Here is a 25,348-nt window from a genome sequence, read left to right as displayed (position 1 = left end):
CAGGTTTGACATGACAGTGATGAGTGTAACTTAGAAGTGTGTATTTCCTCTAATAATAGAACTGGTTTTCTTCTCTGCTTGTAGGAGGTGTACGGCGCGATGCCCAGGGTAAGTGTCCGGTGCCCCGTGTGGAACTTGAACTTGAGAAGGATTAGCTCTTGGGAAGAGTATAAAGTCAAGAGCCTCATAAGGATTTCTGTTCTTGAACCTCAAGAGATGCCTTTTGTGTGTAAAAATCTGTGGAAAAGAAATAGCAGAAAAAAAAAAAAGAAAGAAAAGAAATAGCAGAAGTTGGTCTCTATTGGCCATCCTCCAAAGATCAAAAGAGTTTTTCTCTGTTCAGTTACCTAGAACTTTTTCCACAGCAATTCTTTTTTTTTTTAAACATCTTTATTGGAGTGTAATTGCTTTATAATGGTGTGTTAGTTTCTGCTTTATAACAAAGTGAATCAGTTATACATACGTTCCCATATCTCTTCCCTCTTGCGTCTCCCTCCCTCCCTCCCTCCCTATCCCACCCCTCCAGGCGGTCACAAACCACCGAGCTGATCTCCCTCCCCAGCAATTCTTTAGGTGTGTTTATCCCTCTTCAAAGAGTCCTCTGAATATGACATAAAGAAACGCTAGACATTTTATTAACTTTCCCCATTGTCTCCATCTCTCCTACTGCATTAAAAAAGGAAGAACTTTTCTCTCCTGTTTCTTTGCTTCGTTTCCCTCGAGCAGCCTTGCAGTTTGCTGCCAGCCAGTGTTGAGTTCTGAGTCACAGAGGGAATTGCTGTTCCAGCTGATTTCTCTGTGAACTTCCTGTCGTCCAGAGGGAAGGCCGGGGCTGCTTTGTTTTGTGCACAGTTGCTTGGCTGCCTAAATGCCTCCTTTTTCTTTGAACAGGATGAAGCTGATTCCAAGACGGCCTCCCCGTGGAAGGTAAGAGCTTCTGTGCAAATTATTATTTCCAAAGGTTTTCCAGGAACAGAAATACTTTACATCCTTTTCTGGCGTGCCTGTTATCTGAGTATTTAGGCTTGTCTGAGCCTGTGGTTGTTTCTGGACCTGTTTGGCCTGGTGTCTTTCTGACCCTGGTGTTGTATTCTTGGAATCTGTCATGCCTTGAAATGGGGTGCTTAATACACAGAAGCAAAATGTCTCCCTACAGACGCTCAGCACAGATTCAGTTAGGTCGAGTTTATCATGCACTGTCGCTGCCAGGGTATACAGTTGGCCCTCCACATCCGTGGGTCCACATCCTCGGATTCAACCAACCAACAATTGAAAATACTAGCATCCGATCCGTGGTCGGTTGAATCCAAGGATGCAGAACCTGCCCATACAGGGCGCCGGCTCCAAGGGACTTGAGCATCTGTGGATTTTAGTACCTCGGGGGGTCCTGGGATCATTCCCTGTCGGGTACCAAGGTTACAGGGGTGACTGCAGTTCACAGAGGTCACACTGCATAGTCAGGCATGGTCCCACCAATAGGACTACAGCCCAAAAGGACACATGATGTGAGGATGAAAAGGAGCGTAAGCTCCACTTATCATCTGCCTGACCGCTTCCTCCCGGGGCCTAAGAAAGACTTGAGAGAAGGTCCACATCCTGATGAGACACATAAAGCGGGGGGACACCAGATGTTTACCAGCTGCAGTGGACATTATTCCAGAGAGATCCAGGGGTGGTGCTTGACCAGAGTGGGCATAACTTCCAGGAGGACAGGGGATAAGCTTTTTCATGTGAAGCGTTTATAGCCGTGATTATGGAACTAGTTGCCTAAATGCCAATTCTAGCATCTTTCCTCCTGACCCAGCTCTTCAGGAATATGCTACTCGAGTTATAGACAAGCTAGAAAGAGCAGATTTCTACTTTATGAAAGTACACCTTCCTAAAATATGAAGAAAGCATGAAAACCTCTAAAAACAAAAAGTCTCCCCACACCGGTCCCTAGGTTGGTACTTCTCAGCCCTGTCATGAGGTCTGACCTGTTGTGAGGACCTAGGCTGAAAGGGGTTTGTTTCTTTGGCCTCCTTATCCCTCCAGGCTCTGACCATTCTGCTTATTAAATAGGCTCCAGATTGGCAGGAAGGGTACATTTTTCCTTGGATTCAGCTTTCTCCTCTTCTCTCAATCTTAATTTTCGTTGCATAGCAAAATTCAATCATTGGTGACATGAGTGAGCAGCACCCTTACCTGTCTGATCTCCTGCCAGAGTTTTTCTGGTAACAGGTATTTTTTCAGAAACGTACTCCAGATGACTTGACAAACACCAGTCAGTACCTCCTGTTTCTGAAAAGGATTCGAAACAATGGGTGTCTGCTTTCCAAACCCTGTACGCACCCACACTGGTTGAACACGTCACTGGGTGTGTCACAGGGATATCCTAGGAGCCTAACTTCCCTGCGTCCAAGCTCAGCTCCTCCTTTTCTTTACATACTTGAAGATTACGAGCATCACAGTGCCTGCCAAGTAGGGTTTCTTTCTGATAAAACTAGGCAGGCTCTGAGATCCCAAGGGGCGTTTGATTTTTAGAAGTGACTACATTGATGAGAAGGAAGCTAACTCGCCAGCGTATTTTCTTTTTCATCTAGTAAGGCTGTTGCCCTTAGTTCAAGGGGGATACTGTTAGAAGGAACCACAGTCCAGTAACCGTAAACAGAAATGAAATTAGTGGTGTCCTTGGCTATTTAAATAGTCCCAGCCGCCAGCATTTGTTCAGCTAAGTGTGTTTTCTGGACTGTTCTCCTGTAGTAGGGACAAGAAAAAGACACCAATCAGTAGTCTTTGAGCCTTTTTTTTCCTGTCCAACCAGCCGTTTTAATTGTGGTTTTCACCGCTCTTTTCACTCTTCGAGTAAAATGAATCATTGAGTTGGGTGTGATTGTGCACTTGGGTTTCTGCCTGACTTTCTAGCTGTTGATACTCATTGCTGCTCTGCTCAGAAATTTGATGGTACCCTTTTACAGTCATTTTGGTGGACATTTGGAACCTAATTAATAGCACTTGCACCTCAGATTTCTCTCTTAATCAGCAGACACTTGATTAGTTTGCTCTTCTGCTTTCCTCCCCACATAGTCTGCTCGCCTGATGGTTCACACCGTGGCCACCTTTAATTCCATCAAGGTAAGAAACCATGGCAGCTTTCCTTGTCTTCCCCGGTCTCCTTCCTTGTCTCCTTCTCCTGTCTTCAGCAAGGCTCTTGTCCTGATTAGTTGTATGAACTGTAGCACTGGTCACTCTCCTGGGCCCGAGGGTGTCCTGGCCAGGACTCTCTTTACTCTCTGTGCAGCAGGAGGCTGTGCTCGGCTCGCCTGGTCCTGGCGGTGAGCCTTGTGAGCTCCTCCCCTCCCCCCCAGGAGGGCCCGGAGCTGCGAGGAGCATATTGTTGGAAGGCAGTGCCTGCCTTTCTTGCCTCCTTTCTGGACCCCGAGCTGGCTTGTCTCCCCAGTACAAGGGCCTGCAGCTGCGCTGCGCTCCTTGGGCTGCCGCTGCTGCCCGGCGATGCAGCCGTGCGGGGTGTTGGGGAGCAGTAGACTTGGGGGTTTGTCCACTCGGTGGTTGTTAGGGAGCAGTTGCTCTGAGGCCGGCACCAGGCTAGGCGCTGAGAGTGAAGATAAGTCAGCGGCGTCTCTCCTGCTGCTTCTGCGGTGATTCCAAGTCAGGTGTTGGTGGAGTGTTCGCGCCGTGGCGTCCGGCAAGCTGTGGCAGGGTCTAGCTTTCTGGACTTTTGCTGTCGTGGCGTGCTCATCGACTGAACTAGGAAGCCTGGAAACAGGAAATCATCTGTGCCCCAGCCTTTCCTTTCACGTTAAGCCACCATTCCTCTGGTTCTGGCCCTTTTCCCAGAGTCTGGTGTGGCTGACGCTTTGCTGTCCTCCCCCAGGAGCTGAACGAACGCTGGCGGTCCCTGCAGCAGCTGGCCGAGGAGCGGAGCCAGATCCTGGGCAGCGCCCACGAAGTGCAGAGGTTCCACAGGTGAGGGACGGCCGGGGCTGGCACGGGGGGAGCAGGCCACAGTTGGGTTCACGCCGACGGTAACGGCTGGCTCTTGTCGATGGTTGTGCTCTCGCACCTGGTGGGCGCTCTCAGTCAGTAACGCTAAGCGGATCCATATGTGTTCCTTGCTGTTTAGAGCTGTTGGGCCACTGACACGTGTGCTGGTGCCAGTGAAATGAAGTTTCCCTACTTGACCTGAGGTTAAGGCAGCCATACTCAGCACTCATTAACTTGAACGTGTGTCCCACCTGCAGAGATGCTGACGAAACCAAAGAGTGGATCGAAGAGAAGAACCAGGCTCTAAACACAGACAATTATGGCCACGACCTGGCCAGTGTCCAAGCCCTGCAGCGCAAGCACGAGGGCTTTGAGAGGGACCTCGCGGCCCTCGGCGACAAGGTGAGAGGACATGCGTGTGGAGCCGACTTCCTGCGATTCTGCCCGAGGCTGCGCTCTCTCCTTCCCTGCTGCTCACCGCTTTCTTCCCCAGGTGAATTCCCTTGGGGAAACGGCCGAGCGCCTGATCCAGTCCCACCCCGAGTCGGCAGAGGACCTGCAGGAGAAGTGCACCGAGTTGAACCAGGCATGGAGCAGCCTGGGCAAGCGCGCCGACCAGCGCAAGGCCAAGCTGGGCGATTCCCACGACCTGCAGCGCTTCCTCAGCGACTTCCGGTGAGAAGCCGGCTCGCTGGCTCTGGGCCAGAGGCCTTTCTAGCTGGATTAAATGCATGCCTGGATCTAGCACTTAGAAGGCTTAATCCTGGGAATTCCCTGGAGGCCCAGTGGTTAGGACTTGGTACTTTCACTGCTGGGGGTGTGGGTTCAATCACTGGTTGGGGAACTGAGATCCCACGAGCCACACAGCAAAAAAAAAAAAAACAAAAAACAAACTTAATCCTAAAGAAGAGCATTTGCGTTTGAAGCTGTAGAAAACTTAACCACAGCTACTGTCTGTAAGAACCTGTTTTTCTGTAGGGTGAGAAGATCTTAGTTATAAACCTCTTCATTCTTCCTCTGAGGAATTCTTGAGTTTTTCTTTTCTTATTATTTCAATAAGACAAACAAGAAGCTTTGAAATACTTTGCCTGGAGTTCTAGCCCCATTCGGTAGATTAACTAGATTAACCCCAAATAGCCCTCTGAGATAAGAATTATGTAGTTCTCTCTTTTCCTGGGCAGAAGGCCTGCTTGCCAGGTAGCGTAACAGCCATTCCTCTGTGGATCTGGTTTCCAGGGACCTCATGTCTTGGATCAATGGAATCCGAGGTTTGGTGTCCTCAGACGAGCTAGCCAAGGATGTCACCGGAGCCGAGGCCCTGCTGGAGCGACACCAGGTAGGTGGGCCTGTGGAGCAGCGGAGACGTGGCTGCCCTGCCAGGCTGGGAGGGCCTTTGCAGCTGACGTGAGAGTGGGCAGCTCCTGCCGGTACCTAATCCCTTCCCTCCTCTTGGCAGGAGCACCGGACGGAAATTGACGCCAGGGCTGGCACTTTCCAGGCGTTCGAGCAGTTTGGGCAGCAGCTGTTGGCCCATGGGCACTATGCCAGCCCCGAGATCAAGGAGAAACTACATATTCTAGATCAGGAGCGTGCAGACCTGGAGAAGGCCTGGGTCCAGCGCAGGATGATGCTGGATCAGTGCCTTGAATTGCAGGTACACGTGCTGGACAGTAGCTTCCTGTTTGCTGCAGGGTTTCTGGCCAGGTATGTCTTCGCCACAGGCTCTGTCTTCTCACCTGCCCGTCCCCTCTTCAGCTGTTCCATCGGGACTGCGAGCAGGCTGAGAGCTGGATGGCTGCCCGGGAGGCCTTCCTGAGTACCGAAGACAAAGGGGACTCGCTGGACAGCGTGGAGGCTCTGATCAAAAAACACGAGGACTTCGACAAAGCCATTAACGTCCAGGTGAGGCCTTTGTACCTTTCCAGGTTGACATCTTCGGTCTCTCTGTTGGCGTATTCTCCTTTCCCTTCTCAGTGACGAGAGAAAAAAATAGTTATTGTTTGCTTAACTCAGCTGCAGAGCTTTGGCAGCATCCTCAAATTAAAATACTTGGTGTTGACTACGGAGGAAGCAGCGTAGTCCCCATCGGGTCCAGTGCAGAGCTGTGCATTCTAGGAAAAGTGACGTGCATTAATAGTTTTTTAAACTTTATATATAAATTCTGGCACTTCTGAGGTTTTGTTTGTTCGTTTGAGGCATACTTTTAAAAATGTTCATGTTATCCAATTTGTGTCTTTTTTTATGTTATTTATTTATTTTTGGCTGCGTTGGGTCTTCGTTGCTGCGCACAGGCTTTCTCTAGTTGCGGAGAGTGGGGGGCTACTCTTCGTTGCGGTGCGCGGGCTTCTCACTGCAGTGGCTTCTCTCGTTGTGGAGCACGTGCTCTCGGTGAGTGGGCTTCAGAAGTTGTGGCGCACGGGCTTAGTTGCTCCGCAGCATGTGGGATCTTCCCGGACCAGAGCTCGAACCCATGTCCCCTGCATTGGCAGGCGGATTCTTAACCACTGCGCCACCGGGGAAGTCCCATTTCTGAGGTTTTTGGTTTTTTTTAAATAACAGAGATGCCACAGGGAAAAAATTTTATACCGAAAGGGAAGAAAAACAAACTTATGGGTAGGTAAGTGAATCCATGAACGTAAACCAGAAAGATGCAAAACTCCTTGGCTTAGAAACCATTTTGTTGAAAATCGGACAGTGTTTTCTTATGAAACCTAATCTTGTACGTGACGTCTGCTGGTGCTCAAGCCCCGGCCCCACCCCAGCGTGACCTGGAATCTTCTTGAGTTAAACTCTACTCTAATAATGATTGAAATCAAGCTTTCCTCTGGCTTTTTACACTCCTGCTTCTAGAGTGTCAGTGTATTCTGATCGCATCACCAGCTAGTCACCCAAAATAACCGTTCTCTTCTCGAGACCTACAGTCCAGGCGAGGCGGAGTCGTCTTGCCCGCCTTGACCTCACGCCTCTTGTCTGCCGACAGGAGGAGAAGATCGCCGCCCTGCAGTCCTTTGCCGACCAGCTCATCGCCGGCGGCCACTACGCCAAAGGCGACATCTCCAGCCGGCGCAACGAGGTTCTGGACAGGTGGGTGGTCTGTGCAGCCGACGGGTCTTGCCGCCCTTGTGTGAGCGGCCCAGCCTGTCTAGTTCTGTGGGGTGCTCACCTTTGCTCTCGGTTTCACTTTCTCAGGTGGCGACGTCTGAAAGCCCAGATGATTGAGAAAAGGTCAAAGCTGGGAGAATCGCAGACTCTCCAACAGTTCAGCCGGGACGTGGATGAGATTGAGGCTTGGATCAGTGAGAAATTACAGACTGCAAGTGATGAGTCATACAAGGACCCGACCAACATCCAGGTGAGCTGAACAGATTAGCTGTTTATCTCCAAAGTAGCCTATGTTATTGAGCAGATCTTGTTAAAATAAGGTATCTTTAAAAGAGGGAGATACCTCTAAGACAACTTCCTCGTACCCCCAGTGATGCCGAGAAAAAGTATTTTAATAAGATGAACCGGTGGGAAAGCCTCACTTAAATGATGAGAGCCGTTTCAGAAGCCGCTTTCCTCATTTGCCTCGGTTGAAACCGTGTCTGCTATTAAAGAGTCTGCAGAAAAGGCCCCCTTGTATTTGCTGTTCCTGAATGCTCACCTTCCCAGGGGAAGTATGACAGCAAAATGAGTTTCTGTTGAATAGCTGATGTGCATATTCACATAAGTGTACTGAACTCTCGTTATTTTAATCTATTTTTGTAGCTTTCCAAGCTGCTGGTAAGTTTTATGTTTTTTATTTAAGAGTTCTAGTTAAACGAGCTTCAGTGTTTGTGCTCTTGTGTGTAGATTCTCGCAATTGTAGATTCTGCCGGTGTCTCCTCATCCATGCTTTTCATTTCTAATCATCCGTCAGCCTCCATTCAAGTGTCCCCGTGGGATGTGGCTTTCTCTGTTGTAATTAGCCTGCAGCCCTTCGCCCCCCTCCCCCTCCTAATTTATCACTTAGGCAGGTTGTGCACAGTGTTTGATCTGGGGGGCAGTAGCTGACTGCTTTCTTTTAAGAGGTGTGCTTCTTTTAAAAAATGAAATCGCTTTTTCTGCGTAAACTTGGGTTCCTCTTGCTCTGGGCTCGTGGCTCTCGGTGGACTAGGGCAGGGCCAGGTGTGAGAGTTTCGTTGCCCACGCAGTCTGGCATCCAGAAGTGCTGGCCACTGGAGAGGGACAGCTGGAGATCCACAGAGAGGCAGGTGATCTGCTTCCTAAGTCTAAGAGGAACTAGGGGTGAGAGGTTAAGATAGAAGTGAACATTACCCAAGGGGCAGGGAAAGAGACTTTCCAGTCAAAGTGTAGCTGAGAAGTTGCCTAAATGGTTGGAAGAAATGAAGAAATAGAATGGATGGGAGTTGAGCCAAAGAACGATCAGAACGAGAAACAGAAGAAGAGGGGCTTTTGTCAGGACGCGTGGGCATTTGAGACTGTTTCTGTAGTTGGGCTTGGGCGCAGAGTTGGTGCGGGGACGCTTCAGGTTGGTGCTGCATTTCGCCAGCCACGTGGCTCCATCTTTTGACAGTTGCTGCCCCTGAAATGAAACATTTGATGCAGAATCCTTCCCCAGTTGTACTGCTTTTTTCCTTTTAGTTCTTTTTTCCCCATATCACATTCTTGCCTGCAACCCTGCATTTCTCACCCAGAACTGCCCCACAGCTGCGTCCTCCCACTTGTCTCCCGTGGTGCCCCTCAGCCTCAGATGCCCATCATCCTCCCAGCCCTCTCTTCTAGCAAAAAGAAATTCTTACCTACAGTCAAGCCTGGATTTTGACAAATCCAGCAGTTCTGATTGATTGCAGCTGCCAGATGAGAAGCTGGCAAAGCCAGGGTTTGCGGCAGCTGTAGCCTTCTTCTCTGTCGACGGAGGGGAGGCTGGCCCTCGGACACCTTGTTTCACAGTGCCTGCCACCTTAGATGATGAGAGGGCCATATGTGTGTGTTATTAGTTAGAGCTGCTTTCCACTAAGGAGAAAGCCGTGGATGGAAATTGATGCACAAGTAGATCCAAAACTACAGTTGGCCGTTACCAGCTCCTGCAAAATGTTAGAAAGTGTATAATTCTAGGATTTCACTCACAGATAGCTAGTCCAACTGACTTAGGGGTTGACACAGTTCACCTCCTCCTGAGCTCGGACCTTCTGCTGAACTTCCATCAGACTGACCCCTAAAGTATTTCACACAGATTCTGTGATCACCTTCTGTAAAAATGTTGACACTTGCCCCTAGTTCCTCGAGTCTGCTACCACTCCCTCCCTTCTGAGAACCCCTTCTCCCTGAAAAGACAGAGCCTAGCAGGACCTGGTTTCGAAAGGTTGTGGCAGGGTTTCTTTGGTGTTTTCAGAGCAAGCACCAGAAGCATCAGGCCTTCGAAGCAGAACTGCATGCCAATGCGGACCGGATTCGAGGGGTTATCGACATGGGCAACTCCCTCATTGACCGCGGGGCCTGTGCCGGCAGCGAGGACGCCGTCAAGGTACGCCGTCCCCCAGCTCCCCTCCTTCTGGCCCGGGAAGAAGAGGGGGCTGGATGTGACTTTCAGCGTTACTGTCAGCTTGATGATGACTCTAGAATGCAGTCTTAGGAGAATAAACAGAAGACTCCTGGCTGCGTTGCTGAGGGGATGCTAGTGAGAGTGGCTCCTGTGAGCATCTTCCGTCCTCCTCTGTGAGGGGCGTCAGGTCGACTTCCAGAGAGGGCGCTGACCGTGGAGTTGGCCACGTCCAACGGCTCTCTTCTCTTGCCCAGGCCCGGCTGGCCGCCTTAGCTGACCAGTGGCAGTTCCTGGTGCAGAAGTCGGCTGAGAAGAGCCAGAAGCTGAAAGAAGCCAACAAGCAGCAGAACTTCAACACTGGGATCAAGGACTTCGACTTCTGGCTCTCTGAGGTGAGGCCGCGGGGCTTCCCTTCCCCACTGGAGGATTCCGTGGAAAGGCAGGGCTCTCCCGACGTCCCTTTTAACAGAAATCATCATCAAGTGTGAGCTGTGTACTCTGAGGGGTTTGTAGTCAGAGGGAGGGAATGTTTACACAAGAGAGAGCTTATCTCTAGTTGGACATGGGTCACTTGTTTCCGTAGGAAAATGCAAACAGGAGTGGGTGGTGGGGTCTGTGTGCAGGCCGCTGTCACGGTGCCCAGACAGAAACCAGAACACCAAAGAGCCCGGAGTCCAGAGTTAGTCCTGCGGTCTCTGTAGACTGTTCGGAGAGTACAGAAAGTAAAAAGAAATAAAACATTTTTAAAGACCACTATTCTGTATCTCTCTGGTCCACACCTATTTCCGTCACTTTTTGTGTAACTGTTCTTTTATGTGTATTTGAGCTCATGACGTAATTTTTCATCAGGACGTATTGGTGGTGTTATTTCAAGTCATGAAAAGTCTTCCTGAACATTTGAATTACTGCCTTAGACCATCACAGAGTTAGGCCATAATTTAACCATTCCCATACTGTTGGCCACACTGGTGCTCCCAGCTTTGGGGGATACGTTTTGCTGCAGTGAACATCTCTGTACATTAGTCTTTGCCCAAGCTGCTGCCTCTCTGCCCAGGGGAGGGTCCACGCCAAGCCGGCACAGCAGCAGCGCGTGGTGGGGAAGTTCAGCTGTCCAGACGGGGGGGCCTGGGGGACGAGTGGGCATCCTGGGTTTGCCAGGACAAGGGATGCGCTCCAGATGGCAGCCTTCCCTTTCATGTTTCATTGCCAGGTGGAAGCCCTGCTGGCCTCTGAGGATTATGGCAAAGACCTGGCTTCTGTGAACAACCTGCTAAAAAAACATCAACTGCTGGAGGCGGACATCTCTGCCCATGAGGTAAGCAGAGGGGGCGCCAGGCCGGGCTTGGGACACGCCGCGCGTGACTCTAAGGCACCTGGCGCATTCGGGGAAGGACAGTGATGTTCATCCCGTAAAGCCAAGGTGCTCAAACGCTGTGGTCTCGGGGCCATTTTGTACTCTGAACTATTATTGAGAGCCCCTAGGAGAGTTAGTTATGTAGGTTTTATCTATTGGAATTTGCCATTATTAAAAATTAAATTTTTAGAGTTAAATTTTTTAAAACAATTTCAAAAACATTAAAAGATAATTTCAAAAGGTTATCTACTGTATGATTTCATTTATATGATATTCTCAAAATGACAGATTATAGAGATGGAGAACAGATACGTGGTTGCCAGGAGTTAGGGACAGGGTAGGGGTACAACTGTAAAGACTATACGGAAGTTCCTTTGTGGTCTCAGAACAAGGTCCATATCTTAATCTTGGCGGTAGTTACGTAAATCTACACATATGATAAAACTGCATGGAACTACTTGCACATACTCAGGGACACACAAATGCATATAAAAATTGGTGAAATCTGAATAAGGTCTATGAATTGTAGCAATGTAAGAAAACTGAGAAAAATGTGTTAATTCGTTTAAAATAATAAACCCATCACAAGTTAACGTAAGTAACATTTTTTATGTATAATGTCTCTGTTTTTCCAAAAACAAAAATATAGCAAGAAGAGTCACACTGGTTACATTTTTTGCAAATCTCTTTGATGTCCAGCTTGATAGAAGACAGCTGGATTCTTATAGCTGCTTCTGAATTCAGTTTGTTGTGTGTGATGAAAATACAGCCTCACACAGGTAGAGGAGGGAGTAGTATTTTAATTCAGATAATTGTCGATACTTTTTGATACTACCTTCAGCTCAGTAGGTGGTAGTTTCTAAAGGTTAGTTGGAAAGTGAACTCGGAAACACTATCAGCTTTTCATACTGTTTATATTTAAATCCACTGGTCCATCTTGGACTTTGAATGGATCATTTACTCATGCCTGAGGTTACAGAATCATTTGGGAAGTGTTGATTCGCAGAGTTTAGATCTTCTAAATGTTGACACATGTCTGTATATGGTATCAAACATCACGCTCGTTAACCTCACAGCCAGTCTCAACAGAAAAATCTACACGTATCGGGGAAGCTGTCAGGCTCACGGAGGTGGATGCCAATTTTCCAAAATTCTAATTTCCTCATGAAAGTTTGAATTTTATCATTAGCAGCAAACTCAGTTTTCCTTAAAGTGACAGCTTCACTTTATTCATTCTCGACAAAGTATTTGTCAGCTCCCAAAGTCAGAATGACCATAGTTTGTCCGTTGGCCGTTCTTTCGAGTGAAACTGGCGTTCCGTGGAAGAAGTGGCCAGTTCAGCTCGGAACGTGCGCTTCTCCTCAGCGCGGTCATTGAACTTCGGCACTCGGCCGAAGTGCTTCGTGTGGGTTCCCCGTATTATCAGACAGGATATTAAAACGACACGTACTCCAAGATGGAGACTTAATAAAATTAACAACCTTGCTGCTTGTTCAAGGATGTTCTTAAGTGAAACAGCGATTTCTACTGGGAGTGCGTGGCAGTGAAGAGTTGGATTTCTGCTCGTAGTTTGCCACTGCCTTGAGCAGCACCACCCCTACCCTGGATTTTGCACCATCGGTGCAAATGTTCACAGTAAAAAAGGCAGATCATGTTTTTGTATTGTTATGAAAGTAGTTTTGATCTCTTAGAATTCTCGGGGTCCACATACCACACTTAGAGTAACCTGAATAAATCTTAAACCAACCCGTCAGTGAAGAAGTCCCGAGTTCTGATTTACGAGCAGATATTCGTGGGTGCTCCAGATCTCTGACCCCTCCGTCGTGTCCCTTGCCCAGGATCGCCTGAAGGACCTGAACAGCCAGGCAGACAGCCTGATGACCAGCAGTGCCTTCGACACCTCCCAAGTGAAGGACAAGCGGGACACCATCAACGGCCGTTTCCAGAAGATCAAGAGCATGGCGGCCTCCCGGCGAGCCAGGCTGAACGAGTCCCACCGCCTGCACCAGTTCTTCCGGGACATGGACGATGAGGAGTCCTGGATCAAGTACGCACCCCGCTCCGGGTGCCCTCGGTGCCCTCAGAGCCTTTCACGGAGGGCGTTAGGAACCCCGGGCTTATCCTCTCCTGGACCGTGGTGGTGAGATGGGAAGTGGGTCAGAAATGGCACGGACTCAGCAGCTGTGCCCAGCTGGTCCCAGCGTCACCGCACAGCCGCGGTGAGGCGCCCCGGCTTCCCCTCCTGGTGTCTGGGCATGTGGTGATGGTGGTCGGCCATGGCCTCCACGTGGCGGTGTGTGTGATGGTGTCCAGGGCTTGTCTAGTCCCTGCCCTTAGGTCACTGGTGACATGAGTGAGTTCCCATCTGGGAAAGATGGTCTGATCTCCTGGGGAAGATTGCTGCTTGCAGGAAGAAAAGTTCGTCTTGTTTGTTTTTATCTCCCCTCCCCCAGAATTTCAGTCTGCCTTTTCCAGATGATGTAGCCTGTAAACAGACCATTTTTAAGGACAGGATTCTCTCAATTCACTGCCTTAAAACACCGTTTACATTAGCATTTTCATATGTTATCGCGTGTGATACGTGTGTATTTGATCAGGTAGGATTGATAGGGCGACAGCAGCGGCACCTCCTTGTTCTCCAGTGCACCCCGACCCTTTGCAGAGTCGGACACAGGAGGTGCTCCTGGAGATGTACGTGGGCACTGTTCATTGGGGAAGTAGAGGCTTTTTTCCCCAGAAGCCTGGCTTCTGAAGGACTTTCCCGGAGAGATGGGTAGATGCAGGTGAAGGACATCACGGGGTGCGTGAGCTTCACGTTCTTCGACTGCACGTCTCCAGCTGAAGACACGCAGGTGCAGAGGCTGACCGCCCTCCTATGCTGCCCAGGGAGAAGAAGCTGCTGGTGAGCTCGGAGGACTATGGGCGCGACCTGACGGGCGTCCAGAACCTGAGGAAGAAGCACAAACGTTTGGAGGCAGAACTGGCTGCCCACGAGCCGGCGATTCAGGTGAGGCGGGCCTCTCCCGGCCGAGCGGGCAGCGGGACTTGAATGGGCCCAGGTGAGCTCGTCTCACTGAGGTCTCTACAGTGGTTATAGCTCCTCGTCCCACAGCGGGGTGGAGAAGGCCTGAGTCTAATGTCGAGGCCCTTTCCTGGAAGCATCTGTTGACCCAGTCGTTCTTGCCTGTCAGGGTGTCCTGGACACCGGAAAGAAGCTGTCGGATGATAACACCATCGGGAAGGAGGAGATAGAGCAGCGCCTGGCGCAGTTCGTGGAGCACTGGAAGGAGCTGAAGCGGCTGGCGGCCGCCCGGTGAGCGTGGCGGAGGGGCGGTGCCAGGGCCCTCCTGCGCCCCCGGGGCCCTCTTCTTGGCTGTGCCAGCGCCGCGGTTGGCTTGCTCTGACAGGCCCAGGCCGAGCTGGTCCCGTTATGTGAATCCGGACCGAGCATATGGTTCCAGGATCTCGTGTTGGACCAGCAGTCACTGCTCTGTGTTAGGAAGAGGGCTCGAGTGAACCATTTACGTCCCACGCTCATCATTCGTGTTTGTAAGCGTCCAGGTTAGAGATTATGGCTGATTTCATACTGTCCCCTGTGATTAGGGGCCAGCGGCTAGAAGAGTCCTTGGAGTATCAGCAGTTTGTAGCCAACGTGGAGGAGGAGGAAGCCTGGATCAATGAGAAGATGACCCTGGTGGCCAGTGAGGATTATGGAGACACTCTTGCTGCCATCCAGGTCAGAGAAACTGGAGGTGCTGCCTGCTGCTTCCCCCACCCCCCCACCCCCAAGCAGCTGCCTGCCCCACCCTTTTCCTGCCAGCTTGCTCGGTGGCTGTGCTCTTCCCAGGAGAGCACTCAAAGCCGGCAGCCGGCGTCTCGTTGGCGGGTCTCGGTCCTCAAGATCCCACGCGAGAGACGCTGCCCCTCTGTAGACAAAATTGGGGTGACTTTGTCAGCCCCAGTTCATGGAGTCCTGCTGTCAGCCCAGCAGTATGGTTGGTATCGTTAACCACAGGTTACTAGAACCCTGTTAGTTTCCTGTGGCTGCCTTAGCAAAGTACCACAAACTGAGTGGCTTTGAAATAATAGAAACTTGTTTTATCCTAGTTTGGCGAGGTAGAGGTCTGTGATCAAGGTGTCGACGGGGCCTTGCTCTCTCCGAGGCTTCTAGGAGAGGACCCTTTCTTGCCTCTCCCAGCTTCTGGTAGCTGGGCTTGTGGCAGCGTGACTCGAACCTCTGCCTGTGCTTTCGCATGGCTGTCTTCCCTCTGTGTCTTTGTGTCCCCGTGGCATTCTGTCTGCCTGTGTCTGTGTCCAAATTTCCCTCTTCTTATATATGTAGGACACCAGTCATATTGGATTAGGACCCACCCTGATGACCTGTCTTAACTTGATTGCACCTGCAGGGGACTCATTTCCGCATTCTTAGGTGCTAAGGTCTGGACCCATATCTTTGGGAGGACGCAGTTCAACCCGTAACGTATTTCCTAAATACATTGGTTACCTATTGCTGTGTCACAACCCTAAAAACAAGTTTATTTCCCACAATTCTGTGCATTGATGGGCATTGCCTCTGCTGCTCTCACTGGGACCCCCTAACACAGCTGCACTGAGGCAGAAGGCCGCGGGGCTGAGAGGTGCACGGTGATGTCACTCAGGTGGCTCCAGCTGGGACGTTTCAGTCCCCTCCACGTGGCCTCTCACCATCTGGCAGCTTAGATCAGCTTCTTCAGGCAGCGTTCAAAGAGGCAAAGGAAAGGCTGCAGGGATCCTAAGGCGTAGCCTGTGGGACAGAGCAGCCCCGGGTCTCGGGGGTGAGGCGACTCCCCTCTTCATAGGGGGAACTGCACGTTGTGGTCGGGTGTTCCTCCGTCCGTGCCACCAGCTGTGGAAGCAGAGTTAGCATTCCCGAGGGTCAGGGTAGCCCCAGAGTTGCGCTCCTCCCGGTGGGAATCCTATTCAGCTAGTTGGGGGACGCAGGTAGGAGGCAGACGCAGTCATTGGTTTCCTGTCCTCTGCATCGCTGTGTTCCCTGGAAGCCGACACGAGGGGTGTTGTCTCCAGCACTTCAGCTGTACGGAGGAAAAGACAAGATTTGGGAGGTCCCGCAGGAGATGTGCTCCGGTTAAACCCTAGGGCGGGTGTCACTGTTCTGTTGGTGCTTATTTGAAGGCTGCTCGGTGTCCATTCTCTGGCCTCCTACAGGGAAATGGGGCCTGTGCTCGTTGACTGGCGGCAGCCTCACCCCTTCAGAAAGGCCTCTGGTTATGCTCGCGGTGTCCTCGTTTTACTGCTGTAGGATTTTCTGTTTATCCTATACCTGTCTGTTGTCTTAGCCCCAGCTGGACTGGGGTGCGTGCGAGGGCACCTTCCAGTCCTGCTCCTCTGGCCCCGGGGCCTGGCCCACCGCACGCACGTGCCAGGCCCTCAGTGGCGAGCCTTGCTGTTTCCCCTCCAGGGCTTACTGAAGAAACATGAAGCCTTCGAGACAGACTTCACTGTCCACAAGGACCGGGTGAATGACGTCTGCACTAACGGACAAGACCTCATTAAGAAGGTGAGCCTGGCCTGCTGGTAAGACCCTCATTTCTCGCTCCGGGACACCGCGTGCTGGTACCACAACCCGCAAAGCTCCTCCCCTGGGATACTCACCAAACAGAGGTCTGCGTGGAGACCGGTAGCGGCTCCATTCCTGCATTGCGTGTTTAACTGGATATTTACCCCCTTCTTGAAGCCAGTTAGTAAAGCCGTTCTGCAGCAGTTGTTTTTCTCTGCTTTAATTAAGCAAAGAAGCATCCCTGCTGTGACATTGGCACTCCCATGTGTTTGCTCTTCTAGTTTACTTCTCCAGGAATACAAGCTCTTTATAGAGGTGGTAGAAAACACAAGTGGGCAGGTCAAAACAGTCACCCATAGGACCACCACCGGAGATGGCCCCAGTGAGACCTCCGTGCCGGACCCTCCAGACTCTCCTCATGCTGAGGCATCCACTAGGCTAAACGGCAGCTGTGTGAAACCTGGCTGCTATCCAGGATGTTTTATAAATGTGTCTGTCGGAATCACAAGGTTCATTTCATTCAAACAGCTTTCCAGGGAGAAAGCAAAAACTAAGGGGTCTTGGTGCTGTCTCAGCAGCAGTGCAGTCGAGTCACTCCCCAGCGGAAATCCAGACTAAACGCGGTGCCGCGATCTGTCACGAGGTCCACAAGACATGTAGTTGCACAGGACAAATGACTTCTATCAACTCTGATTTCCTGTCACAAACACGTAATGAGTGAATAAAACTCCTCCTCACAGAATTTGCGCTGGTGATCAGGCCTTAAGACTAGAGATTTGGTCCACAGGAGGTAACTGTAGTTAAAACCTGTGTTCACTAGGGAGCTTTTCTCCTCACTCTTGCGGGCAAACAACCTAACGGAGACTGATTTCAGATACAGACCATGTCCGCGTAGATGAGGCCTGTGTACGACTCACCACACACAAGTGCGCCCCACCTGTGAGATGACGGCTTGTGAATGTCCTTCAGCCTTGGGGCAGAGAGCCTGGTGCTCTGTTTCCAACAGCAATCTTCGTTTCCTCCCTGAGTTTCTTTCTGAATTTTATGCTGACTTATGGTTTGTCTTCTCACATACAGTTTTAACCAAGACTGCATCAGAGTGTTTGGGGCTTAATAATTTTTAATATCCACAGTGTGAAAACATTGTTCCAAGCCATTGTTTTTATTGCATACGTATAGTAGCCATTGAGTCATAATTATTTAGGCTTTTTCTAATTTTTTGCTGTCAGAAATGACACTAATGCATATATCCTCGTGACTTAACATTTTATCACATTCCTCATTATTACTTGTAGGAGTAGAATTGCCAGTGTTCATCTCTTTAAGGCTCTTAGAAAAGCCTTCCCCCATTCTCCTGGCGGTGGGCAGGGGAGTACGGCCTGTCACAGAGGTTGCAAGCCTGCCTGCGCCCTGCAGGGAGGGTGCAGATCAGGTAACCGCAGCAGGGGCCAGGCTGACAGGGTGTGCCTTCTCCACGGCCTAGAACAATCACCATGAGGAGAACATCTCTTCAAAGATGAAGGGCCTTAACGGGAAAGTATCAGACTTGGAGAAAGCTGCCGCCCAGAGGAAGGCAAAGCTCGACGAGAACTCGGCCTTCCTTCAGTTCAACTGGAAGGCTGACGTGGTGGAGTCCTGGATTGGTAAGCACGGCCTCGGCGCTGCCCAAACCTCTTACCCTCCCGGGCCGGGAAGATTGTTCAGAACCACAGCCTGTTTGCTTCCTACGCAGCTGGTTTTCTTCTGCGGAGAAGAAACCGCTGGAATGTGAGCGTATCAGAGACCCCTGCCACCGGGCAGACCACTGGTGGCAGCGGGAGACAGGGTCCTGAGGCAGAGAGCCGAGCCTCAGCGGTGCCCCTGGGCCGGCACGAGGGTTAACGAAACAAAGGTCCTGTAACGCTGAAAGAAGCAGTGGGCACCACGACACAAGTAAGGGCCACACGAGCCGGACCAGCCTGCACCGGCACCGTCCCCGAGCTACACGGGTCCAGGGTGTGATCCAGCCCCCAGGCGAGGAGGAGCTGCACTGATTTCAGGACCCACATGACCTTGGTAGTTGCTGTCGCATCAGTAGCGACTGAACAGCATCTAGGACAGGCTGGAGGGACCCCTTCAGGACACAGGCTTAGAAGGGGGCCCGGGTACAGGGAGGAGCCAGCTCATTTGGGTTCAGAGACTGCTGTCAGTAGTATTGGAATTCAAATGTAAGCAAAATAATAGGTCTCGGTTTTCTTTCTTCTTCTTTTTTTTTTTTTTTTCTTTCTTCTTTTCTTTTAAGTTTGTTACATTGAAAAGGGATGGTTGATTTCCCATGCTTGGTTTTCTAGGTGAAAAGGAGAACAGCTTGAAGACAGACGACTATGGTCGAGATCTGTCTTCTGTCCAGACTCTCCTCACCAAACAGGTCAGTCGTGGCTGCTTTGGTGACTGACTGAAATGTACTCCAGTAGTACTTCCTGGTCAATGAATGATGGTTAGCATCTTTCATTGAGACATTTGACTATTTATATTAGGCCCTAGGGGCCAGCAGTAAACAAGACACAGTCCTGGTCCTCAGGAAGCTCTCAGACTAGGCCTCTGAGCTGCAGCCTGATGGGTGCTAACAGGGCAGAGCACAGCAGGATGTGGACTTCACTCAAGAGGTGTCTGACTCAGTTTCCAGCAGGCAGGCGTTGACGGGAAAGTCTTCCCAGAGGAGGTGACATCCAAGCTAGATCACGGAGGGTAAACTGAAAGTGGTTGGTGAAGAGCTGGGCGGGTATTCTTGGCAGAGGTAGTGGAGGGAGCCCGGGTGCCTCAGCCCGAGGCTGAAAGCAGGGCCTGGGAGGAGCTGCCTCAGTGAGCTGAGGTCTGGAGGAGATGCAGCAAAGTGGTGACCAAGGTGTGACCAAGGGTCAGGAGGAGGTGGGGACTCGAGGCTGACAGTCTGGCCTGGGCAGCTGGCTGGACAGACGCGGGTGCCGTCCGAGCTGAGGCGCCGGGAGGCCTACGGTCTCATCTCAGTGCAGTCCCTGCATGTTGCCTTCTCGCTCCTCGTTCCAGGAAACCTTCGATGCTGGCCTGCAGGCCTTCCAGCAGGAGGGCATCGCCAACATCACTGCCCTCAAAGATCAGCTGCTGGCCGCCAAGCACATCCAGTCAAAGGCCATCGAGGCCCGGCACGCCGCCCTCATGAAAAGGTGGAGCCAGCTTCTGGCCAACTCAGCCACCCGGAAGAAGAAGCTGCTGGAGGCCCAGAGTCATTTCCGCAAGGTGAGCTTGGCCCCGGCCGAGCTCAACCAGCTCAATGCACAGGGAAAGCAAACCCCTCTCCCGGGACAGAGGTTCTGCACGGGGGTGTGGAGTCAGCGTAAACCAAGGGAAGGGGGACCCTTGCCTTCAGGAGGCTGCTGCTCGGCAGCTTCCGGGAAGACTGAGCTTGCACGCCCCAGGGAAAGGGGAGAAAGAGGGAGGACTTTTCAGCAGTGGGAGGAGGGCGGCAGAGAGCCAAGCCGAGCCGAGCCCGACACCCTGGGAACGACCCCCGCCTTTCTGGTGCCCACACCACTGCCCCCCCCCCCCCACCCGCCCACCAAGGATGGTCCATACAGCCCCTGCAGCTGTGCTGACTCAGTCTCCTCTGCTTTCAGGTGGAGGACCTCTTCCTGACCTTTGCCAAAAAGGCTTCTGCCTTCAACAGCTGGTTTGAAAACGCAGAGGAGGACTTAACAGACCCGGTGCGCTGCAACTCCCTGGAAGAGATCAAGGCCTTGCGTGAGGCCCACGACGCCTTCCGCTCCTCGCTCAGCTCGGCCCAGGCCGACTTCAACCAGCTGGCCGAGCTGGACCGCCAGATCAAGAGCTTCCGCGTGGCCTCCAACCCCTACACCTGGTTCACCATGGAGGCCCTGGAGGAGACCTGGAGGAACCTGCAGAAGATCATCAAGGTGCCCTTCTCCGCTGGGCCGGGTGGGGCGCTGGGCAGGGAAGCCCTTCCTGGCTGAAGCGTGAGGAGATGGGGGAGGAAGCGCAGTTTCATTCATCACAAGTCACCCTGTGTGGGTCCCGCAGGCCCGCATGGCTGTGATCGGCCCTCCCACCCACCCCCCCACGTCTTGCAAGGTCTCTGGGGAAGCGGGCTGGCGAATGCCTACCAGACGCCTTCCGTGCTGTCTGTGGGTTGAGATGAACAGCTCGTCCTCCCTGACCCCCCCGAGTAGCTTCAGAAAACTATGCCCTGTTCCTCTCTAATGTTGAGACCGGCCGGTCAGTGGCTGAGCCTCGAGCCTGTCCGTGAAGGGGGGCGGGGATGACACGCCTCTTCCTCCCTCGGTCCTTAGGAAAGGGAGCTGGAGCTGCAGAAGGAGCAGCGCCGGCAGGAGGAGAACGACAAGCTGCGCCAGGAGTTCGCCCAGCACGCCAACGCCTTCCACCAGTGGATCCAGGAGACCAGGTGCGGCCCCGGGAGTGCTCGGTCCTGGGGGCTGAACGCCCAGGCCTCGGGCTCCAGAGTGTGGAAAGAAGGGTTAGGAGTGCAGCCTGGTCTGGCTGGAGCCAGAGGGGTGGGCAGAGTTGGGAGGGTTCTCGAAGGAACTTCTCCAGAGGTGGAGTCGCTGGATGTCCTGGATTGGGTGGGACTGAGCGTCGCCCGTGGTTGCACAGCGACGGTGACAGGGGTACAGGGTTGAGCGCAGCGTGGGTTACTGATGACCTTGGTTTTGTTTTTGTTTTCTTTCTTGTGTCTGCCTTTGTCCCCCACCTCGCGATGCTGCTGTCCGGACACCACCTTGTCTTGTGGCTGCTTGGATCCCATCTCCACAGAACATATCTCCTCGATGGGTTAATATTGACTTCTTATTTCTCCGGGCTTGTGGTGTGATGGTGTCTAGTGTGCTTGTCCCTCTGCCCTTTGTCCCCTCGTGGCCTGGCTTGCAGAGGATCCCAGAATGGACCTTCCTGCCTGGGGCAGGCTGCACGTCCCCCACCCTACCCTCGCCCCCTTCCCTGGCACCCATGGCCCACTGTCCCTGACGGCCTGCAGTCTGGGGAGGGGAGCCGCTCCCACCTTCCTGTTCAGATTCCAAGGGTTCTCTAAGATAGGGCCCGAAGGCCAGAGCTGGAGTCCAGAGCCTCTGAGAATCCCCATTATTCAGCCATTGGGATTATACTGGACTTCTTTTCTGCCTTGTTCCCCCACGTGTCCATTGGGATCATGTCATGGGCGTGAAATAGGATGACATTGTTGAGGGGCTTCAGCTGGTGCACTAAGTCCCCGTCTGTGCACTGATCCCTCCTCCCCCAGTGCCCCCATGGAGGGCTGAGGCTGTCTTTTGCCTCAAGAGGAAGCCCAGGTGCTCAGGGTTTCTGGGTGATGGAGAGACACAGGACTTGGGAGGAGCCCCGAGAGGAGCAGGGCTGTCCTGCCCGGTGCCAATGGGGCCTCCCCAGGAGGCCCTGGCCTCTGCCCGGATCGGGCACCCTTGCATTCTCTCCCGGGACCATGGTGGCTTAGACTAGCGCTCCCGAGGCCCTGCAGGCAGGCACGTCAGTCGTTAAAGGAGGCAGCGGGAGTAGTGTCACCCTCGCTCATGCGAGCACGTGCTGAAGGCAGAGTGGGGCAGGATCCTGGGATCACAGGTTTGGCTCGAGCTCATAAGCTGCCCTGGGGTCCGTTCTCCTCCCCGGTGCCCGTGGCCGTGTCTGCTGGCATTGGACTTGTCTCCACGAGGTGCCATGCTCCCCTTACCATGTGGCTCCTCCCAGCCCTGTCCCGTCTTGCCCTGTCCCCATGTGAGCCGCCCAAGGCTGCCTGCCCTCACAGGCCGGCTGTCGGCTTGGCCTGTACCACGTCCCTGCCTGGGCGCCAGGTGGCCCTGCCTGTGCACTGACCAGCTTGGGCCTTGTGGTGTGTGTCTGTCTCGGTGTGCTCTTGCCTCCCCTTCCGCTGGTGTATTCATTTGGTTTCTTTTCTTTGAATAGCATAGCGTATCGTCGGGTCATTCGTGTCTATCAGTATGAAGTTGGGGATGATCTGTTTGGAAGGTTTTTCTCCTGTTTCTCTTCTTACCTTGCTGTGGTTTTACCAGTGCACTCTTGACTTCCCCAGGCAGCTCTGCTTTCTGACTAACCCACCGCCCGTGGCCGCATGGGAAGGAGGGGTCTGCCCTCCTCCCACTGCACCAGCACCCGGCCTCCTGCCCCCAGGTCCTGGGGGTGTGCTTTTCCTGGGGGGACATGGCGTGACTGTGAGTCTGACCTGCTGGGGTAGGAGGAAGCCTGGTGCCTTGCCTTGCTAGAGCACTTTGAACCTAGGGAGATTTCACAGCTAATGCTGGCTCGCTGGGTGTTGAAAGGGTAGGTTGGGGCAAAGGTGGGTACCGGGGAGGCCGGGCTAAAACCCCACCCAGGACACACACACAGTGTGACTCATCCCTGCACGTAACCTCATTCATCTTCGTTCACTGGTAGCCTCTGTGACCTCACACTGTTGTCGGGAAGATAGAGGCTCCCCAAAGGCCCCCTGCTCCTCAGAACTTAGCCCCGGAAGGAGCCTCTGGTGCTGTGTCTGTAGATGATAGAACCTGAATCTGGGGCTTAGTGGCAGCCACCTCTCCTTTGGGCAGGACCAAACCCAAATCTGGTCATGATCTTCACACCCCAGTTCCCATGTCAAGGGGTCATCTGACTGCCTCTCCTCCCACTGCTGTCACTTATCCTAGAGTGTGGCTCCCCTCAGGAGCCTGCAGGAGACTCCAGGACTTCTCGGGGTGGCTTGCCAGCCTCCCCTCACCTTCAGGTCTCCTGTCCGAAGGGTTGCACAGGCGTCCTTCTCCCCCTGGTTGCAGAGGAAGCATGCTGCCAGGCCTGCAGCCCCTCTCTGTTCCTATGGAACTTAAAATCAGTTCCTGAGGTACCCTTCAAGGGCCTAGCTTGGATCAGGTACCATGCTACAGCCTGGGTGGGCTTAAGGAGCCAGCCACATGAGAAGGGGTCCCAGCTGGGGAGCGGGGAGCAAGCTGGATGGGGGCTCGGCCCTGGCTTATCTGTTGGCCTTACCAGGTGGCACACCACATCAGGCAGCAGCTTCCCAGAAGTATACTGGAGAAGTATTACCTGCCCTCCCTGGCTCCCAGAGCTGCTTAAGAAAAGATAGCCAGTAGCAGATAGGTTTCATATCCTAATAAGAGGAATTTGAGACTGCAGACACTTTTATCTGAGGGAAGTTAATTTCGAGCTGGCAATCGGGCCTCCTGCCTCACTGTGCTTCTGTGTTTAGGTCCTGCATGGTGGAAGAATCCGGGACCCTCGAATCCCAGCTTGAAGCTACCAAAGTAAGTGCCCTTAGTGTTTCTGGCGCGCCTAAAACCCTTCATCCCACCACTGCCAGCAGGCCTGCTTGGCTTCAGGTTGGGTACAAGGTGGGCTGGTCAGGTACCCCCTTTTCCCAAAGCAGCCCAGGACCTCCGTCATTTTAAAGAGTTTTTTGTCTTTGACAGTTGCTACCAGGAGCCCTGCTGGGAGAGGAGGAGGCTCCTTTGGTCCTCAGTACTATGTTGCCCTGGCAGGTCAACCCACTGATGTGTGACTGTCACACTGACGCCTCTTCCTCCGTTGAGGCTGCTGGATTTCTTCAACCTCACCGCATCCCCACTTTCCCCTTGCAGGCAGCCCTGCAGGTCTCAGGCTGGGGGTGCAGAGACGGAGGAGGGCTGTTTAAGCAGGCTCTCGGGCCTGGTAACGGAGGCAAGAGCCGCTGTCCCACGCATCTTTGCTCCCTCACCCCCGCAGCGCAAGCACCAGGAGATTCGAGCCATGAGAAGTCAGCTCAAGAAGATTGAGGACCTGGGGGCGGCCATGGAGGAAGCCCTGATCCTGGACAACAAGTACACAGAGCACAGCACCGTGGGCCTGGCCCAGCAGTGGGACCAGCTCGACCAGCTGGGCATGCGCATGCAGCACAACCTGGAGCAGCAGATCCAGGCCAGGTACCTGCAGCTTCCCCGGGCGGGCACAGCGGCAGCAGGGGCCGTGGGAAGCAGGGTCGCCCCCACGTCCAGCAGTCAGCTTACTGGGAGAGGACAGAACGTGTCACCAGCTGTATGGGGTGGAGTACCGGTCCCTAATTCTGTTCTTTCCTCCAGGAACACAACCGGGGTGACCGAGGAGGCCCTCAAAGAATTCAGCATGATGTTTAAGTGAGTATATGCGTTGTGCCCTTCCTGGCGGGGGAGGTGGGCTCAGCAGCAGGGCCTCTGTGCTGAGCCCTCGGCCTTGTGCCACAGACACTTTGACAAGGACAAGTCTGGCCGGCTGAACCACCAGGAGTTCAAGTCCTGCCTGCGCTCCCTGGGCTATGACCTGCCCATGGTGGAGGAAGGGGAGCCCGACCCCGAGTTCGAGGCCATCCTGGACACTGTGGATCCAAACAGGTGAGCATCAGGGAACGTGGTAGAAGCAGCTCTGCACGTGGCTCCTACCGCACCCTCCCTGCTCACTGCACCTTGGCCCCCCAGGGACGGCCACGTCTCCCTGCAAGAGTACATGGCCTTCATGATCAGCCGTGAGACCGAGAACGTCAAGTCCAGTGAGGAGATCGAGAGCGCCTTCCGGGCCCTGAGCTCCGAAGGGAAGCCTTATGTGACCAAGGAGGAGCTGTACCAGGTCTGGGGCTCTGCTTCCCTAGCTTGGGGTGGGGGTGAGGGGTTCCTTTGAAAAGTGAAGCCCAGGCAAGGTTGCCCCGTTGGTTAGGGGCAGAGCCGACTCTAGAGTAACGCACCCCGGTTTTGAGCGTTAGCTGCTGGGTGCAGGCATTTTTATCCCTGTTTTCAAATGAAACTCAGTCCAGGCTAAAGGCCGTAGCAGCAGAGGTCCTGAAGCTTGGGCATTAGCGTTCTTGAAGTCGGCCTCGTCCCCCGGCCTCAGTGGGAATGGCTGGTGGGGGCTTGGC

General features: G+C 52.9%; 1 protein-coding gene across 7 annotated transcripts in view; it reads left to right on the top strand.

Annotated features, from left to right (window-relative positions):
- SPTAN1 (spectrin alpha, non-erythrocytic 1) overlaps positions 1–25,348 on the top strand; it is a 61,019-nt gene that overhangs the window by 35,172 nt on the left and 499 nt on the right. For 2 of the 7 annotated variants that reach the window (XM_032635567.1, XM_032635561.1), the window contains 31 exons: positions 85–108; positions 892–927; positions 3,067–3,114; positions 3,875–3,966; positions 4,242–4,386; positions 4,478–4,659; positions 5,221–5,320; positions 5,441–5,638; positions 5,740–5,886; positions 6,965–7,068; positions 7,174–7,336; positions 7,732–7,746; positions 9,359–9,490; positions 9,763–9,900; positions 10,719–10,823; positions 12,701–12,909; positions 13,749–13,869; positions 14,054–14,175; positions 14,466–14,598; positions 16,321–16,419; positions 17,903–18,062; positions 18,750–18,826; positions 19,465–19,674; positions 20,052–20,348; positions 20,742–20,854; positions 21,223–21,240; positions 23,678–23,732; positions 24,190–24,386; positions 24,543–24,596; positions 24,684–24,830; positions 24,915–25,062. In XM_032635567.1, the coding sequence (XP_032491458.1) occupies positions 85–108; positions 892–927; positions 3,067–3,114; positions 3,875–3,966; positions 4,242–4,386; positions 4,478–4,659; positions 5,221–5,320; positions 5,441–5,638; positions 5,740–5,886; positions 6,965–7,068; positions 7,174–7,336; positions 7,732–7,746; positions 9,359–9,490; positions 9,763–9,900; positions 10,719–10,823; positions 12,701–12,909; positions 13,749–13,869; positions 14,054–14,175; positions 14,466–14,598; positions 16,321–16,419; positions 17,903–18,062; positions 18,750–18,826; positions 19,465–19,674; positions 20,052–20,348; positions 20,742–20,854; positions 21,223–21,240; positions 23,678–23,732; positions 24,190–24,386; positions 24,543–24,596; positions 24,684–24,830; positions 24,915–25,062 (3,789 nt within the window). The remainder of the gene's footprint in view (positions 1–84; positions 109–891; positions 928–3,066; positions 3,115–3,874; positions 3,967–4,241; positions 4,387–4,477; positions 4,660–5,220; positions 5,321–5,440; positions 5,639–5,739; positions 5,887–6,964; positions 7,069–7,173; positions 7,337–7,731; positions 7,747–9,358; positions 9,491–9,762; positions 9,901–10,718; positions 10,824–12,700; positions 12,910–13,748; positions 13,870–14,053; positions 14,176–14,465; positions 14,599–16,320; positions 16,420–17,902; positions 18,063–18,749; positions 18,827–19,464; positions 19,675–20,051; positions 20,349–20,741; positions 20,855–21,222; positions 21,241–23,677; positions 23,733–24,189; positions 24,387–24,542; positions 24,597–24,683; positions 24,831–24,914; positions 25,063–25,348) is intronic. The other 5 variants (XM_032635568.1, XM_032635562.1, XM_032635566.1 and 2 more) reach the window with 4 other exon arrangements.

Source organism: Phocoena sinus, chromosome 6 (genome assembly GCF_008692025.1).
Source record: "Phocoena sinus isolate mPhoSin1 chromosome 6, mPhoSin1.pri, whole genome shotgun sequence".
Lineage (NCBI taxonomy): Eukaryota > Metazoa > Chordata > Mammalia > Artiodactyla > Phocoenidae > Phocoena > Phocoena sinus.
This window is presented reverse-complemented; position numbering and strand designations above follow the sequence as displayed.